The following is a 19830-nucleotide window of genomic DNA, read 5'->3' as shown; positions in this document are numbered from 1 at the left end:
GACCCCCTGGTTTTCATAAATAATTAGGGTATGAACATGACATTTATATATATGCTTAGAAGCTGAAGGGCCTATTAACACCTTTGCCCACCGGGACTTTTCCTGATATCCTGGTGGGCCAGTCCAACACTGATGTGAAGAACAGAAAGCCAAGTGTATGCCGTGTAGGCAGAAAAATGACTGGATGCTCCTGGGGCAAGTTTATCAGTTTTATCAAATTTTTCTGTGATCTCAACTATTATTATATACATACACAATTATTATTCATGTTTGTGCTTTTTCCCTTGGTTTTCACAAATCATGAAAATACTCTTGAATTATGACAAATCTGGGTCTTATTTACCCTAGCAACCAGGCAGTAGTTTGAATGAAAGACATTGTTTTGCATAGACCGATAAGTTTTGAAAACTAACAATAGCAATAACCATGGCAGCTTCACAGAGCAATCGTTTTTGGCTGCTGAGGTCAGTGACCTCCATTTGAAAGCTAGAAAGAGTCCAAAACTATGTAAAAAAAAAAAAAATTAAAAACCAGTTGCAAAGTTTCTAGGAATAGGACATTCTGTCACATATTAAGTTAACAATGAACTTAAAGGCAAACCACCCATTCAAAGGATCCATCCATGATCTTTCTGGACCACAGATCCCAGCATGATTTAGCCCAGGATTTAATCCGATATAATTATGGTGTATTTTTATCATATATGATTGGCTTCCATAGGGGAAAATTTACAAAAGGGTGAAGTGGCTAACGCCAGCGTAACGTTGTTTTATTACTTGGCCAATTTACTTAACGGGCGCAAGCGTAAATTCGCTAGCAAAGTGGGCCTACTCTAGTGCTACTTCGCTCCCTTATGCCAGGTGAAGTTGCGCTATGGCGAAGGGACCTAACTACGCTAATTCACTAAGTTGCGGATTTTCGTCAATGTTACCTCTTGCGCCAGACTTTACTTCGCCACCTCAGACCAGGCGAAGTGCAATAGAGTAGACAGGGATTGCTCCAAAAAAAGTTGAAATTTTTTCTAAGTGCCAAAAAACGTTGGCGTCTTTTACCTTTTTATTGGTGATAGCCTGAAAAAGAGTGAATTTCTTTTTTACGGTACCCTCCTTCCCCCCTACATTTGATAACATATGGCACCTAAACTATACTCTGGGCACATGTGTAGGGCATTAGAACACATTTATTAAGGTTCCCCGGCCTTGTGTAGTGTAATGTGTTTTCTGCTGCATATACGGCCATTGTACTTTAACTGCGGCGAAGGAAACGCTGGTGCAAATTCGGAGGTAAGTAAATTTGCCCCATAGTCTCTGTGTTTTTGGAGTGTATAATAATTCTAATATAAGGACTCTAAACTCGAAATGACTTCCATCATTCAGCAGAGTACAAAGAACCCACAGCATACAGTATAAGCATCATCATATTCCCATTTATTGTAAATGCACAGTGAAAACTCTGTTGTTGGTAATCTGATTGCAGATTAAACAAAGTTATGAATCAGTCCAAGGCAGGAATATTGTAGGTGCAGGCCGCTTTTCTTTTTATACACATAAAAGCATGAAAGCATGAAAGCAAGAAGTTTAATAAAAAATGAAATTTCCATTTATAAAGCCATCAGTTATTACTGTCTGGTTAATTATAAAATTGCGTACGGCAGATTTATGCCAGAATTTACACCAAAATCATACACATTAATGGTTTTAGCAAAGGGCATTTATGTTTAAGAAACCAGTGCAAGTCTAATAAGCTCACAAAGACAAGCACATTTTACTGCTATTTTACTACATGCTTTTGCACGTTGGGATAATGTCAACATCATAAAGGATCCAAGTTTATAAATATTATCCGTAGAGGCAATACTTAATTATATAACATAAGGATTTATAAGTGGTCCAATTTTATGACAGATCACAGAAAATTTCAGTTGGTTCTAATTTCATATTCAGCCATGTGCAACTAGTACAGGCTCACTAATGACATGTCCACCCCTGGAATTATGTTAGCAATAAAACAGATTCAGCCATATTTAAAAACACAACACACCCAGTATTATACCCACATATATCTTGGTACATAAAAGCACACCAGTCTGATTTACTGGGGACAGATCACAATATAATCTAGTGAAAACCTCATCTAATTCTGGGTTTCCTAATACTGTGCATTATATAGGATAATGTAGCAATTACTATGCCAAGGCATTGACTATATTAGACCTTTTAACTCTGTAAGAATATAAACAGTCACCAATAAGTTGTGCATTTAAAGGGGTGGTTCACCTTTAAGTTAACTTTTAGGATGTTATAGAATGGATAATTCTAAGATATTTTTCAATTGGCCTTCATTTTTCTTTTTTATAGTTTTTGGATTATTTGCCTTCTTCTTCTGACTTTCCAGCTTTCAGAGTCACTGCCCCTATCTAAAAACAAATGCGCCATAAAGCTACAAATGTATTGTTATTGCTACTTTGTATTACTTATCTTTTTATTCAGACCCTTTCCTATTCATATTCCAGTCTCTTATTCAAATCAAGGCATGGTTGCTATGGTAATTTGGACCCTAGCAACCAGATTGCTGAAACTGCAAACTGGGGAGCTGCTGAATAAAAAGCTGAATGATTTAATAAACAAAATAATAAAAAATGAAAATCATTTCATGTCCCAGAAAATCAGTCTCTACATCAAACTAAAAGTTAATTTAAAGGAGAACAACCCCTTTAAAATTCTTAGAATATCCCCTATAACAGTTAAGATAGGGTTTTTGGCAAAATAAGCCAAATGTGGCTCATATCCGGATTCTATGAAGTTGATCTCTGCCTGCTGAAAAATGTGAATCAGCTTTATGCTGGCATCAGCCTTCTTCCTTGCCTGTACCTGAAACTAATGTGTTTCAGCAGGCAAGGGAGAGGGCATGGCAGCTCAAAAAATATGCGTGCAAGTATATTCTGTTTTATCTAGAGGAAAGTCTGGTTATAGTTAGAAGCCAGACAGGGACTTGCTGTAATGTGTAGTTTAACCATTACCTTCAGCAGCTGTGCATGTGATTAAGGACATGAAATGATCAAATAGCCAGATGTCACATTGCTGTAGATGCATCCCATAACATAGGCTTGAAATGAAAAAGCATCTGCTTGAACACTTTGCCTAAACAATTAAAAAAACCTGTCCCTCATATTATTGACAAACATGGTTAGTTTTTAGATATATAGGGGAAAATTTACTAAAGGGCGAAGTGACTAACGCGGGCAAAAATTTGACAGCGTGACGTAGTTTTCGTACTTTGCCGATTTATTAACATTCACCAACGAAACTTTGCTAGTGAAGGAGATAAACGCTAGTGGTACTTTGTTCCCTTACGCCTGGTGAAGTTGCGCTCTGGCTAATGGACGTAACTACGCAAATTCACTAAGATGCGGATTTTACTGAACGTTACCGCTTGCCCCAGACTTGCCTTCGCCAACCTCAGACCGGGCAAAGTACAATAGAGTAGATAGGAAGCGTCGTTTTCTTTTTCAGGGTGATAGGCTGGAAAATGGCGTGAATTTTTTTTGGGGGTAACGAGCTTCCCCCCTACATTTCCTAAAATATGGCACATAAACTATATACTGGGCTTATGTGTAGGGCAATATAACAACTTTATTTTATTTTATTAATGTTTCCCTGATTTGTGTAGTGTAATGTATTTGCTGCAACATATACGTCCATTCAAATTCAACTTGAATTAGCGTTGTCCTGGCGAATCTACCCTTGGCGAAGTGTTGTACTGTGAGCGAAGCCGTTCAGAGGTTAATGTGGGATAAGGAAATGCCATAGGGACAAAATGGATATTTCTACAGTCTCTGTTTTGCAAACAATGGAGCATCCGCATAAAAGGGATGTTGGTTATGTCTAATAAGGGTCGGACTGGGCCGGTGGGAGACTGGGAAAAAACCCAGTGGGCCCCCACTCTTGTGGGCCCCGCCAGCCCAGATCCGCACCCTATGCTCCTGACTGCGTGCACTGGCGTGTGGACGTATGCGGACACAGACACGGATGGCACAGGGAGGGTGGCTGTAGGGGGCCCTGAGGCGGCAGACCCGGAGGGCCTCGGGGGCCCCCCAGTCCGACCCTGGTTATACCTATGTGATTTTATGTAGTTATATAGAATTATTACTGATGAAATTGGGCTTACTAAAAGAGCTCAGCTGTATCTAAATTTCTATTCCGCTACATATGAAAATCACATGTATGGCAGGTGGTGAGAACAAGGCTGGCCTGGGCAGTTTGACATTGTGCTCTGCATAAGTTGCAGATTGCATTCACACGCTATTGCCCTTCTGCCTGGGGTCAAATTAAATAGACTTTATGATTTTAAATCAGTCCTGTAATATATAAATAGGTCAATGAAGTATGTCTCCATATGTTTTTTCCATTCATATTCACAGTGAATGATTAAAAACACAGGATGTAATCATTTATTTGAAAAAGTATAAGTTTATTACAAAATACAATAAAGCATAAAAACAGCATTAAAATGCTGAGGTCTCTGCACCTTCCAGAACTTGGTTCTTTTCACTGATGATATTTCATGATCACAACCAATGGATCTGCCAGTCTTTATAGGTCTTATTATTTCTACTGTGGTACATTCACATGTATTTGTTATATGCCTGGTATGAAGCTGTTAACATTGTTGGCTTTTCTTAGTGACATATTTTCTTCTTTGGTGTTTCTTCACATCCTTCTTCATCAGGCAGGGGCCTTTTCAGGCTCTTTTGCTTCTCATCTCTTTCACCTGTGTTTTCTGAAATCTACATAAATAAAAAAAAAATAATAATAAAACATCTTATCTGGTTTCATAATGTCATGACTTTAAAAGGTACATTTTAAATATTACGGTTTAAGAAATAGGTAGGAACTGCTAATCAGAGGCGGGCCAAGCAGGCTGAGCACCCTAGGCAGCCCAGCCAGCCTGCTCGCCCCTTCCTTTACCCCGTCACTCGCGCATGCTCAGTAACGACGTTGGCTGTTAGTTGGCTTTTGAGGACTTGACCTTGCTGTGGGGAAAGTAGATGGTGTCTTGCTGGACGTAATATCAGTGAATGGCCTTTTAAGACCCTTTCCTTTACTTTCCTCCTTTTTGTCCTGTGCCAATATTTCCTCTCTTTTCAAATTGCTTGTTTTGGGAATTTGCTATGATAGAATACATGTGTTAGTTACATAACATATCAGTACTCATAGCAACATTTTACACTAGTTCCTAAAATGTATACATTGATACAGCAACGTCAATTAGAAATAATAACTTGATGCAAATAACAATGAATCCATAAAGCTTTGAATGGATAATAACCAAGTTAGTAATATTTCTAATTTACCTTGACCATAGGGTCTGTCTCTAATCCTGCTGATTTGTTTATCACTGGCTTATGAGAATTCAAAGTAGCTTGTGTGGAAGTAGCTGTTTCTCTTCTTTTCTGGTCATCATTGAATCTTAAAAAGAATAAAAAAAAAATCAAAAATAAATAGTTTGTTCTCTTTTCACACACACATTTATATATATATATACATTGAAGTTCACATACCTGATATAGAACAACAGGTAGGCCTGCTGCCTCAACACTGTTGTCTTATCCACAAGAGACACAGACTGATCATTCATGTTGTACCATTTGCCATTAGGAGCCTGCAACAGATAAAGATAAATATCTTTATACCATGAAGATAAAATACAGGTGGTGCAATAAGTTTAACACTTTTGGTATTTTCTGGTAATATTAATAATCTGGTTTCTTACCTTCACATAACAGTAATAATGTCCACTGTTGCAAGTATTCCCAGCATGAACAAGGACGGCATATAGTCTGTAGGTAATTGGCTCTCCATTCGGCTCCGAGGTATAAGGCCGAATATCAATAAATTCTGGATAGGCTACCATCTGCAATAAGCGGGCATAAGTGACAATTATTAATACTATTCATCAGACTACTTATATACTATACTATATGTATAATGAGGTATGTGGCAATGTAATTACTGTTAGAGAAGAATACCTACATATTTCCTTAGTAATAAATATAAACCCTCTATAAAGAGCAATCAATAAAAAATATTGAGAATAACAGAACCCGTATCTGTATTGTCCCTAAAAATTGAGTGACAATAATGTATTTTTTAACATGTTGGCAGTCAAATTGTTTGTGATGTCATATCATGTATATCATTTATATATCATTACATATTTACATCTGCAATCCCATCAGATAAAGCATGTTTGTATACGTGTGAAGCTGTACATTATTTAACACTTAGTGGTCCTGTAAAAATTGGTCTCTGAGAGTGTGAAAACTAGTGTTGGTACTTACCTTAGAAATCTTGTTAGCGCTAAACACATCAAATCTATTCAGGCTCAAGGTCAGCACATTGGATGGCCGCTTAATAGATAATGTCTTTGTAGCCGTCACCATTTCATTGCATCTGAAAAAGGATTTAGTGGCAAAGTTATATTATTGACCTCAGTTGTCAATACAATAACGTTTATTTTAATTTACTTTCTTGGAGATATACAGACATTTACTTATAATTGTTGCCCTTATGTTCTCTTTTTTTATTATTGGAGCTGTTTACAGCTTGTAGTTACAATAACCTAGTGCTGTTATCTGTAGCACATTGTTATTCATTCAGTAAATTCTATTCTTAATCATTTGAATATGTTATACAAGTTGGTAGATCCATTATTAATTTGAAAAATAAAAGCTTAAATGGGATACACAATTATAAAAGCTTTAAAACACCTCCAGAATAGGGGTCAGGTATATGGCAAGAAAAAGAAACATACTTGTTGCATTTATAGCAAAGTTCTCCAAGTTCTTCTGGCTTCACATATTCCTTTAGGGCCTCTGTAATACTGTTTGAATTCTGAAATTATAAAAATAAATAGAACATTAGTGTCCCTGTCAAGAAAGTTACAATATAGAACATGTAAACATTTTTGTAAATTATATAGTTAGAATTGATTTACCTTAATGTCCAGTTGTATATCCATAAACTTGTCAAAGGTGTTAGATTCACCTAAACAGTTGAGACACATCACTGCAACAGAATAAACATTGTATAAGTTCAATAAGAAAATGTTTATAATTTAAAATGAGCATAAAACAAAAATTGAATTTGAAAAGTGAAATTGATTTTTGCATGTTATGTTATGTATGAGTTCAATATCTATATACTGCTGGTCTATATTTTGGCCAAAAGGGGCAGAGTTGTAGCACTGTTTTTTCCAGTATATATATATAATTTTATAAATATAAAATTTAGTTCCTCTGCATGAACTCCTTACAATACATCAATTGGGTTTATGGTCATCTGTGAACTATGCTCTTTTTGTGAATCATACCTGTACAACTCACAGCCTTAGTCAGGCTCATTTATTATTAGTGAAAGAAGTTAAGCTGCAATGAGAAGTGGGGAATAGGGGAATTTAGCTTATGCAGTGTCGGACTGGGACACCAGGGGCCCACCCAAAAATCTTAGACCAGGGCCCACCAAAACACCTTAGATCAGGTGCCAACTCTTAGTACTATTATAATTCCTCTCCTCACGCAACCTCCATTCTGCTATTCTCTTTTCTTTACATGCTATCATCTAATATTCAATCTATTTAGTCTCTTTGTTCTCATAGAAATAGGTAATTGAAGCAGGAGGGTCCACTGACACCTGGGCCCACCGGGAGTTTTCCTGGTATCCCTGTGGGCCAGTCCGACACTGAGCTTATGGTACTGGTGTCTTGTTCGGCTGTCTCTTTGCTGCTTTTACTTAGATGAGAATCTGAAACAGGGATCATGTATAATGCTCACACATTACTGAGAGGTGACACAGTGGCCAATTGAATTGGAAAAAAAGTTACATCAGAGCTGCATGCTTGGAATCAATGTGACCAAAAATGAGCCTTGTGTTTTAAAATGTCAGCATCTAATGGAAGATACAGCATTGTTTCTGTCACTTTAAAGGGGTGGTTCATCTTTAAGTTAACCTTTAGTATTTTATAGAACTGACAATTCTAATCAGCTTTCCAATTGGTCTTTATTATTATTTTTATATTTTTTTAAATATTTGCTTCTCCTTCTGACTTCCCACTCAAATGTGGGTCACTGACCCCATCTAAAAACAAATGCTCTGTAAGGCTACAAATGTACAGTATGGTTATTGCTACTTTTTATTACTCCTCTTTCTAGTCAGGCCCTCTCCTATTCATATTCAAGTCTCTTATTTAAATCAATGCATGGTTGCTATGGGAGCTTGGACCATAGCAACTGAAATTGCAAAATGGAGATCTGCTGAATAAAAAGCTAAATAAGTCAAACACCACAAATAATGAAAAATGAAAACCAATTGCAAATTGTCTCAGTTAACTCAAAGGCGAACAACCCGTTTAACGTTAACCCTTTTTATCTCTTAATTTTTTTTTCTTCTAATAGGCAGTAAACCAATGATTTATTATTAATGGACTGTTGTATTTGGTCTTTTCCCCTTTTTTATATCCACAATTATTAATAAATCAGCCCCTAATAGTCTGTGAAAAGGTGTAAAGAGGCCTGACAATGCTTTAGATATTAAACCCCACATCCCAAGCGTGTGGGGTCCTGCTATAGCTGAGATCCAATTATTTGGCAAGCAAGATCTGTCCTTATAAATTAATTATTATAAATGGATTATTATTTTGCAAGGGAAGTGAAATTATCCATATCAGGATCTGAGAAGGGTGACAGGCTGATGCATGACAAGATTTTGGTGGGTTCTGGGCCAGTGGGACACCGGGAAAAAACTCAGTGGGCCCCCAGCTCTTGTGGGCGCCGCCGGCCCAGATCCGCACACAGGTCCGCGATTTGGAGCCTTCTTAATGCCGCAGCCTCGCTTTGTTGGCGGCCACGGCTAAAACACTGCATGCACGCATGGAGCCAAGCAACCCCAAAAGGTTTTAGCTGCTGGGCTAAAATTACATCTCATGGTATAATGCATTAAAATGTGTGGCTAGTTACTGTGCATGTGTGATCAAATATACTCTGAATTAGTATACAAAATTAGATGCAGTATTGCCATATCTTTCTCATTCAAACCACTCCCTGGTTGCTAAGGTAATTTAGAACCTAGCAACCAGATAATTGCTGAAATTCCAAACTGGAAAGCTATTGAACAAAAAGTGAAATAATTAAAAACATATCGAAGTCCAATTGCAAATCATCTCAGAATAGCACTCTCTATATCATGCTTAACATTAATTCTGAGTTGAACAACCCCTTTAAAATAAAAAAATAAGACATCAATAGGGCACAGACTTTTCTCTCCCAATTTATTTGTGATTATAGACACTCACTAGGGCTCATTTATAACTGGTAGAGCAGGGCAGAAAATGCAAAACTAAAGCACAAGAAGTGATGTTTTTCATACTGTGTACTAGGGATGCATTAAATCTGAATACTGAATCTTCCATGATGGGAGGTGTGTAGGAATCCCCTGCCCCACCCCTAGCTGACTCTTGTGCTTTTAGAGACGGTCTGGAACTCAGCAGTTATTGTTCCAATTGAGGACATGTCATTTCAGATGTAGAGTCTGGATATTCTTGGTTAAAAATATGTCAGGATGCTTTGGCCATATAGTGTATATATAGTACCAGAAACCACGTGGTTTCCTTGCAATATGGCAAACAACAGTGATCTGGCTGTTTTATTTATTCTTATATAATACACAAAAGCCATGAATATCTTGTAAATTATATCCTTATAAACGGTGAGTACTGATGTCATCAGTTATAAACGGTGAGTAGTGATGTAATTTCTGTCACATGACTCACTAAAATTTGTGTATTATAATTAATAAAGTACCCCCAGTTGTAAAATATGAGGATATTATAAGTTACCTCGGAGTTCCATGACCTGTATAAAAACACTCGGCCTTCGGCCTCGTGTTTTTATATGGTCATGAAACTCCTAGGTAACTTATAATATCCTTATATTTTACAAGAGGGGGTACTTTATTCACTATATAATACACAAAAGCCATGAATGTCTTGTAAATTATAGCCTTATAAACGGTGAGTTCTGATGTGATCAGTTATAAACGGTGAGTTCTGATGTCATTCCTGTCACTCACTGAAACTTGTGTATTATAATAGCTAAAGTACCCCCAGTTGCAAAATATAAGGATATTAGAAGTTACCTCGGAGTTCCATGACCTGTATAAAAACAATCGGCCTTCTGCCTCGTGTTTTTGTATGGTCATGAAACTCCTCTGTAACTTATAATATTCTTATATTTTACAAGAGGGGGTACTTTATTTACTATATATATCTCTTTTCAATATTTGTTACAGAAGAAAGACAAGAAAGAGTTGCTGTTAGAAAATATTGGGTACTGACATACAGACATTCTTATGTGCTTGCGACATGCCGTACTATGTTATTCTAAAATGTACATACTATCGCGGCTATTAATCTCTCTGTGTGTCTCAGAGTAGATAGAAATTCATCAAAAAATAGTTGAACATTTTTCTAAGCCCCAAAAAAAGCTAGCGTCTTTTCCTTTTTTAGGGTGATAGGCTGCAAAAGAGCGTACATTTCTTGGGGGGTAAGCGGCTTCCCCCCTACATTTCCTAACATATGGAACATAAACTATACACTGGGCTCATGTGTAGAGCAATATGATAACTCTATTTTACTCTATTAAGGTTTCCCGGGCTTGTGTAGTGTAATGTATTGGCTGCTACATATACGTCCATTCAACTTTGACTTCCCGCTATATGCAAATTAGCCAACGCTAGCACAACTTTGCTTTGCTTGCCGCAATAATGCTAGGTCTACTTCACCAGCGTTTGGCGCCCTGGATGAAACTTCAGATTTTAGTGAATTAGCGTTGTCCTGGCTAATCTACGCCTGGTGAAGTGTTGCGATGTAATCAAAGAGGACGCTAGCGAAAATCAGTCGCTTAGTGAATCTGCCCCATGGATGGGACACGTGGACATTCATTTGAACATAAAACTGATGCAGACTGTACACTTTGGCTGTATAAAAATGCCAGAAAACACTGGTATGGCCCACAAGCACCCTGTTGTAGTAACAGGCACAGACAGGAACCTCCTGTCACTGCACACAGGGTGAATTGGGGCCACAAAATGCACATGTGAGCTTATTCTGGCAGATTCCCACCTTTGCATTTTAAGACTGATAAAAGTGGACTTTTAGCTTAACTGAAAGTCTGTACATAGACTATTAGGGTTGCTCTTGGCCTTCAAAAAGCTGTTGTGCTGAAGCCCACCTAACAGTAAAAATAGCACTGATGTCTAGAATGTAATAAATGAAAATAACATAAGTGCACAGATGATCACTGTGGATAATTGTATGCCAATTAATTTTGGAGTTAGATCCAAACTCCATGGAGTTAGATGGAGTTTAACCTGTCTGCTTGTTACAAAGTGAGGTTGGGCAATGATGTCGGGGGATCAATCCGGCCCGGGCTCACATTTACAGTTCAGATTAATTTACGTCATTTTGCCATTAAATTTAAATATTTTCAGACTCTCTTAATATTGCAGTAGTGACTCTACATTGCTAGTTTTCAGAGCATCTGAAATTAGGGCCTGTTAGCTTATTACAAGTGATCACAGCTGAAAATCCATAAGCAGCCAGCTGGCTAAACCGATGCCACAGAGCTTAATATTATACTATCAGGGAGGGAACAGCTGCTAAATTATAGCTATTTTGAGGCTGCAGTGCAGTTGTGCCCACGTACAGTTGCCAATAGCTTTCAGATATAAATGGCAATTAGAGTAGTGTGTAGTCAGTGGTTACTAAGCATTGCTTTCTACAGAAAGTGGGATGACCACTATGGTATCCCTCAATTAAAACAAGCCATTGCTCAGCGTCATTCAAAGGATAACTAAAGCATAACTAAAGAAGTAGGCAAAAAATGTTGTACATTATGTTTTGGCTTCTGTACCAGCCCAAGGCAACCACAGCCTTTTAGCAGTGTCCCAGTAGTTCCCCATCTTCTTTTCTGCTGATTCACTGCACATGCTCTGGGCTGCTGTCACTTACTGAGCTTAGGGACCAACTCAGAGTATACAGTACAGTACACAGGCTAATCAACGTCGACACAAAGCCTGTGGGAGCATGCACAGGTGTGCCAAGTCAGGAATCGGCTTTAACTGTGCATGCGCAAATCGCCGTTGAGTCCCGACTGAATACAAAGCAGTGGAAGATGGTGCCCTGGAGCTATGCTGCGCTGCTCTGCATTTTAGGATCAGATTTTTTTAAGGTTTTTTTTTTTACTAATGCACAGTGCAGAGAGGGAAGAGGAGCAATGCCAGGCAGTTAAAGGGGGCTTTTTTGGTACGGGGTGTTTAGTTCTCATTTAAATGATAAAAAAACAGCGTTATTCATTTTAAGCTTTAAAAAGCAAGATTGGGTGCAACTAAATTTTAGACAAAGAAAGGAGTAGCACACTACAGTGATATGGTTTGATAAGGGGCCACAGTAAACCCAAAATCGTGCCCTCTTTTGTTCTGAAATAAACCACTACTGCTTACTGTTTGATTAGTCTTGGACATTGCTTTATTTTATAACTTTCTGGATCGAGGGTTTTTGCATAATTAGTCTCATAATTGTACTACAGCTGATAATTTAGCACATGAGGCAAAGGGAAAACATTTTTTACAGGCAGAAGGAAAACACCTGCATTAAGCCAAAAAGAATTTCATAATCTCATGTGCCACTTTAATGCAGTGGCCTGCTGACGAATGAAGGAAATCAACTGTATCCTCCTTGGTGGGATAGGAAAGACTATACCTACTTCTCTTTTTATTTGCTACTTCTTTACTGGACAGACCTTAAAGGACAGTGTTTGGGTTTTCCGCCTATATTTTACATACAAGTCGGCACTTGGTTAATCTAATGCCAGGAGAAAATCTTATGTGAAAGCTAATAACCATTAAGCCTATAAAAAAAAAAAGTTTATTGGCAGTAATTATACCTGTGCTGCTTGCACTGAAATCTGCACCGAAGGAGATGCCAGGTGGCCTTTCATACTCATAGCTATGTTTTCAAAATGTCCAGTATGCAACGTAGAAAGCATTTGATTGGATATTAATCTGGGAGTGAGCCTATATTTACATATAATACACAAAAGCCATGAATATCCTGTAAATTATATCCTTATAAACGATGAGTTCTGATGTCATCAGTTATAAACGGTCAGTTCTGATGTCATTTCTGTCACATGACTCATTGAAATTTGTGTATTATAATTAATAAAGTACCCCCAGTTGCAAAATATGAGGATATTATAAGTTACCTCGGAGTTCCATGACCTGTATAAAAACACTCGGCCTTCGGCCTCGTGTTTTTATATGGTTATGAAACTCCTCGGTAACTTATAATATCCTTATATTTTACAAGAGGTGGTACTTTATTCACTATATAATACTCAAGAGCCATGAATATCTTGTAACATATATCCCTATAAACAGTGCCTAGTGACTAGGGTTGCCACCTTTTCTGTAAAAAAAAATACCGTCCTTCCTATATATTTATCTTTTTTCTCTATTAAAGGAATTGTACAGTGTAAAAATAAAAACTGGGTAAATAGATAGGCCGTGCAAAATAAAAAATGTTTCTAATATAGTTAGTTAGCCAAAAATGTAATGTATAAAGGCTGGAGTGATTTGATGTATAACTTGTCAGTCAGATCACTACTTCCTGCTTTTCAGCTCTCTTGGTTTACACTGACTGGTTCCCTCGGTTACCAGGCAGTAACCAATCAGAGACTTGAGGGGGGGACACATGGGTCATATCTGTTGCTTTTGAATCTGAGCTGAATGCTGAGGATCAATTACAAACTCACTGAACAGAAATGTACCATGTGGCCCCCCTTCAAGTCGCTGACTAACTCAGAATTATAGAGCTGAAAAGCAGGAAGTTGAATTCTGGCTGTTTTATTAGACATCTGTTCACTCCAGCCTTTATATATTACATTTTTGGCTAACTAACTATATTAGAAACATTTTTTATTTTGCACAGCCTATCTATTTACACAGTTTTTATTTTCACACTGAACTATTCCTTTAATAACATTAGGATCAGCCATCATTTTTACCAGCCAGGCCAGTAAAATACGGGCCAGGTGGCAGCCCTACTAGTGACGTCAGTTCTAATTGGTGATTAGTTATGTCATTTGTGTCAATAGAACTACTGTAACCTGTCTACTACAGGTATAGGATCTGTTATCAGAAAGTCCCGAATTACAAAAAGGCTTTAAGCTGGCCATACATGTACCCATATAAATGTATAGGGGCCCAGCGATCCCAGCTGATCTGCATATTATGGATATAGGTCAGTTCGTGATTCGGACAGGTTTAAAAGTCTAATCTGCCAGTATATGATGCATTGACATTGTCGTTTCTATAGTTTGTTCTGTCGGCTGGAACAAACAGAAAGGAGGCAATCCCCATTGTATGGTATCCACCCATGCATGACCACCTTTAAGCCCCAGTGGCACACCTAGAGGTTTGTCACCTCAGTCACAAAATATGTCTGAGGTACAAGACACAGCAGAAAATATTAGCAATAACAGCTGCTTTTAAGTTCCTTTGGAAGGATATTCTATGAAACACACAAATATTGCCATATTGATGCAGGCAGGAGACATTAGATGGTTGTGCATGAATAGAAGCGTCAAATGTATGTGGGCTACACTTCCTTCACTTTCTTTGCTTTTAGTCAGTAGTGAGATTAATGTATTTCAGTGTATAGACTTCTATTAGCTGAAACAGTACTGGGGACTGGGAAAATAAATGATAAATATCCTTTTATTTCTAATTTTTTAGTGGCAATCGCTCTTCAAAGACATTCAAGCCAAAAAAGAGTCTTCCCGAGGGCTCCCATCAGTATGAACTACTGAAACATGCAGAGGCCACATTGGGCAGTGGAAACCTGCGTATGGCTGTCATGCTTCCTGAGGGGGAGGACCTCAACGAGTGGGTTGCTGTAAACAGTAAGTTAACAGTCACTGTACTATAATAATTCAGATGCCTAGCTCCAATAAAAGGTAATAACACAAAATATCTTTTTAATATGTATAAGCATTCACAGCTTCACAGATTCTGGGAGTGAGTTTGTTTTTGTTAATTTTGTTCATCTTACATGAGCATAACACATGAGTATTGATGCATGACATACATACAGCAAATCTATAAAATTAACACAGATAGTGTCCTCCACTGTATAGAATGTTTTGGTTTTTTTTTTATTCATAGCTTCATTGTGCAGATCATTAATGAACAGACAAAAAAAAAAAAAACAAGATAGATTAACTTCGAATTCCTATCCCAATGGCCATAAACGTTCCGAAGGTGCCGCCACTTTACATCATGGTCTTCCCAACTTAGCCTATTAGCTCCCGTCCCCTCATTCCAAATCGCAGACAGGAGAAGGTGCAAAACAGAGCGCCAGCTGCCATGCCCACAGCAAATCCCATCATGAAGCCCATCTTTACTCTATCAAAGCAATTGGGCTGTGACTGCTCATATGGTCCTACGGCCACCGGCATCTCTGCAATGTCCCTGGCGGCTCCCAGTATGCAGTGTTTTAAAAGAGAAATCTCAACACGCTAAAATCAATACAAGAATCTTTGTTTTTAGCACGTAAATGTATTGCTCTTAAATGGCTCCTACTACTGGTGTGTGGAAAAACCTTCTGCAAGAGCATCTCACCCTGGCACGCTTGGTTTGGCAATGCTGACTGGACTCTTTAGACCTGGAGGACATCCCACATTAAGACCAATATTTTACTATCACTTCTCAGGTCTGGACTTGATTCAAAATAAGCCCTGGCATTTCAAGTACATAGAGGCCCAAACAACCCCGCCCCCTCCAGCCCACTAAATAATGACTGTCAATGGCATTATACAGCACTCCTTCTCGCATTTTCCTGAATCCACAGATTGCCAGTCCGGGCCTGTTACTACTGCAATGCTATTCTTCATTGTGCCTTTTATTTATAAAAAAACAGCAATGAATCGTGCATACCCAGCTGTTTTTTTCTTTATGTATTTTGTTTTCCTTATTTTATGTTACTGTTTGTATTAAAAGTAATATAAAAAGATTAAAAAACATAGCAAGGTCTAGATCAGATCCCCGGGTGTGTCCTTATTTGTTCTCTTCATCTTATTTTTTAATAAGCAGTTATGAAGCCAAAGTAGTTTTACCCTACAGCACATGCGTGACAGGGAGTCAAAAACAGTGACCACGGTGAATTCTTAAAGAAATTGTGGAGTTTTCCCATCTTTCTGAAAAGCAACATATGCAATATTATGGGGAAAGGGGGAAAAGTAACTTAATGCTTTATGTATAAAAAATTATATTTAGCAACCCAATGTGGGATAGAAATGAGACAATAGGGCAGATAACATACTGTATATGGCCCTGATGAGTTATATAAGGTGATTAGCTCCTCATATGACATTTTTGAACAGCCAATGAGACTGGTGAGAAGTTTTCAGTGATGTAGGCGTGTCTGCTGTTCATGGCTTTACTATTATAAGTGCAACAGAGCAAGCAGGATTTTGTCATGATTTTGATATTGTTATTGCGTGAATATACTTAACCAATAAGTTGTCTTTTGCTTTGCAGCTGTGGACTTCTTTAACCAGATAAACATGTTGTATGGAACCATAACAGATTTCTGTACTGAGGAGAGCTGTCCAGTAATGTCCGCTGGCCCAAAGTAAGTTACTGGAATTCCTAATGCACCACTACATATTTCTTGTAAAAAAAAAAAAAAAAGCAATAATTATTTATCATTATAAATAGGTTTCTAGATGCAAAATGAATTAGTGTTACAGTATAGGAAGCTAAGAATAAAACACAATTGTAAATGCCCCCACCCCAATAAGATTATAACATTTCTTAAATGTGGCATATATTTGTCTTTATGTCTGATAGTATTACCAGATAGTCATGAAATGTGGTGGTCAGTTGTGTTTTTTTCTCCTTGGGCTGTTTTGTGGTGTAGTTGCTTGAAAAATTCATAGCACTCTTTTATCCTAATCCCAGGATTAGACCAATGACAACTGTTAAAGCTATGCAACACTTGAACATATAAGATGAAAGTACAAAAAATAAAGACATGTTTCTTGAAGTAAGTCTTTTTTGCAGGATGAGTACTGCAGGATCTATGCTTACTGCTTTCAGATTCTTGATTAATTCACATTATACATACCACATTTTAAAATACTGTACAACATGCTTTCTCCTTAAAGCAGTACTGGTAGCCAAATCATTTCTGAATAGATGTTTTGAGGATCTAGATTTTTGGATATCCGTGTACAGATCCTTCCTTCCCATTGCCCTTTTGTTCTGTCATCAAACTTTTCTTGGCACTGTAGATGCTGTGAAAAGCAAAAAGATAAACATTGTAATAGGGAAGTCTGTATTTAGATATTCCTTCTATAAACCGTCTTCATATACTTAACATAAACTTCTGTACATAGTTTGTAAATAAGCTCAGCCTGCAAAAATCACAGACAAAATCTGACTGAGCAATGTTCTGTTTAAGATGGGCACACAAATACTAACATACACAACATATTTTGGACACACATAATCTTGTACTCTAACCCAAACACTTCTCTGCACACATAAATGTAAATGTTCACACAAAAGAACAGGGAAGTGAAAAGGAACATTGTCACTGAGATTAATGTGGCACTTTGACCTGAAATTTTGCTTTTTAAACTAAAATATGAGCTTGGTGATCTGGAAAATCACAGCATTCTCAGCTGACTGAACAACAGAGGGTAGCTAGGGATTAACAGCCTTTGGACCTGATGCTATATGGTACTGTAGTTTGGGTAAAGTTATGGAACTTATAGCAGTGATGGCACGACTTTTGGACTACAAGAAAAAAACAAAAATGGTTGGTGCTCACTGCAGGGATCAGGGCTGGAACTAGGGGTAGGCGGCTGTCTAGGGAGCCATTATTGAGGGGCGCACTTTTTTCAAGCATTTATTTAATAATTTGTTTCAGTAATCATGGTCACCCAGTTGGGTGTAATCCATCTCCTTCCCCTTCTCCCTCTTGCCGGCAAGTAATAGCGCCTTCTGTGCAGTGCACTGCGATGTGCATACATGCGTCAATGATGTCACTGATGTGATGACAGAGAGTTGCTGCTCTCAGCCTTGCACAGTTGCACTGAACTGAAGACATTATTTCTATTACTGTGAAAGTGTGAAGCTTCCTGCTGGCACAGCCAGGTACAGATTTGGGGCCCATATGTTTGCTGTTGCTGCTGGGCTGGGCGCTGGCACAGGTACATAAATACTTGGGGGCAATATGATGTGATCAGATTTATTTTTGGCTGCTGCTGACACAGGTAAAGATTGGGGGCAATATGATGGCTGCTGGAGGGCTGTATGATGGATGGCTGCTGGGCTTGCTTGCAAAGGTACAGGGGGCAGTAATAAAAAATGAAAAAGTGTTGTACATTTTCTTGCTCTCTTTATTTAAAAACCATCATGGTAAGGAGGGAAATGGTAATGCAGGACAGGGGGCATTGAGTGAAGCTCTTGCCTAGGGTGCCAAACTACATTGTGTCTGCCCTGGCAAGGATGCCACTCATATGTGAAAAAATCTAAGTTATATAAGACATACCCATAAATCCATATGCCTCCTCCTCCCCTGTGTATAATACAGTACCCCAGCATATGATTAAACACCTTAGGGGCCACTGACAATTTTCAAATGCTAACAAACCCCCAGAACAAATACCAAAGTATGACACACACAGGGAGCATAGGGAAGGCAGAACAGAGCAGGAGACAGGAATCAGGACCAGTCTAATATGTACTACATACAGTGACACAGTGCTGGTGCCCCATTAGCATTTTGAATAAGGTGTGAACAGGTGAACAATGTGGCAGTTTCAGTCTGGGTCTCAGATGTGAACAGTACAGGCCTTTAGGGGAGTGAACAATAGAGGTGTCACAAGTGTGAACAATACAGGGGGGTCACAGGTGTGAACAATGCAGGGGAATTTGAGGTTTAGACAATTCAGGGGCCAGTTACTCTCTGTAGTGATACCTTTTAAATTTTACATATGGTAAACAGACACAGGAGGCAGATTTTGATGTGGAGGGCCACATGAGGGAGGGTCGCTGGCCGCCAGTTGGACAGCCCTGTTTTAATAAGTATGTTTGCTTTTAATAGGTGTGCACAATTAGAGCAGGGGCATTGAGGATGCCTCCACTCAAAGAGACTGTTCCTCTAGTAAATGCCACCAGCTTGCAAATGCCCCTAACTGGAACTCAGTCTTGATACTATGGGCTTGCAAGTCACACTGGAACATAATGAGAGTAACTGCTTTTAATAGCAAGTGGCCAATGTGTGCTGGCAGTTAGTGCCAACTTTTCCAGTTTGGTTGTTTCCATTCATTGCTCAAGAATGGAAAGCTTGCAGTTGTAGTTAAGTGGCTGCGCCTACAAACTGGACTGTGGTCAAAGACTGTTGGTTTACCACCCACACAGAGGAGCCAAGATCTTACCATCATACCCTGAGAATGGTATTCTAAACGCAGGAAAGAACACCAGATTGTAATATTTGGTAAATCTCTGTTTGAATTCCTTGGCCTTTAAAGGAAAAGAAACACTTAGGGGCCTATTTATCATATTGTGTAAAATGAAATTTGCAGAAAAAAACGGCATAAACAGCTGTGTGAAATTAATGTCGAATTTATCAATTTATGTTTTATTTATTTTACGCCATACAAATGCCAGATTTGCCGCTTGTATTTTAAATGGCTTCAGACCTTTG

The 19830-nt window shown here is 38.3% G+C and overlaps 2 protein-coding genes across 2 annotated transcripts in view; one reads left to right on the top strand and one right to left on the bottom strand.

The window, feature by feature from the left end:
- mob1b.L (MOB kinase activator 1B L homeolog) overlaps positions 1 to 19830 on the top strand; it is a 48676-nt gene that overhangs the window by 16363 nt on the left and 12483 nt on the right. The window contains 2 exon segments of the mRNA NM_001091796.1: positions 14850 to 15016; positions 16653 to 16746. Of these exon segments, the coding sequence (NP_001085265.1) occupies positions 14850 to 15016; positions 16653 to 16746 (261 nt within the window).
- LOC108710986 (reactive oxygen species modulator 1-like) lies at positions 15317 to 15592 on the bottom strand. The gene is given in 1 exon segment (XM_018252263.2): positions 15317 to 15592. A coding segment is annotated over 1 exon segment (240 nt). The 5' UTR covers positions 15572 to 15592; the 3' UTR covers positions 15317 to 15331.

The sequence above is a fragment of the Xenopus laevis genome, chromosome 1L (assembly GCF_017654675.1).
Source record: "Xenopus laevis strain J_2021 chromosome 1L, Xenopus_laevis_v10.1, whole genome shotgun sequence".
Classification (NCBI taxonomy): Eukaryota; Metazoa; Chordata; class Amphibia; order Anura; family Pipidae; genus Xenopus; species Xenopus laevis.
Note: the sequence above shows the minus strand (reverse complement) of the source record. Positions and strands in the feature narration are given on the sequence as shown.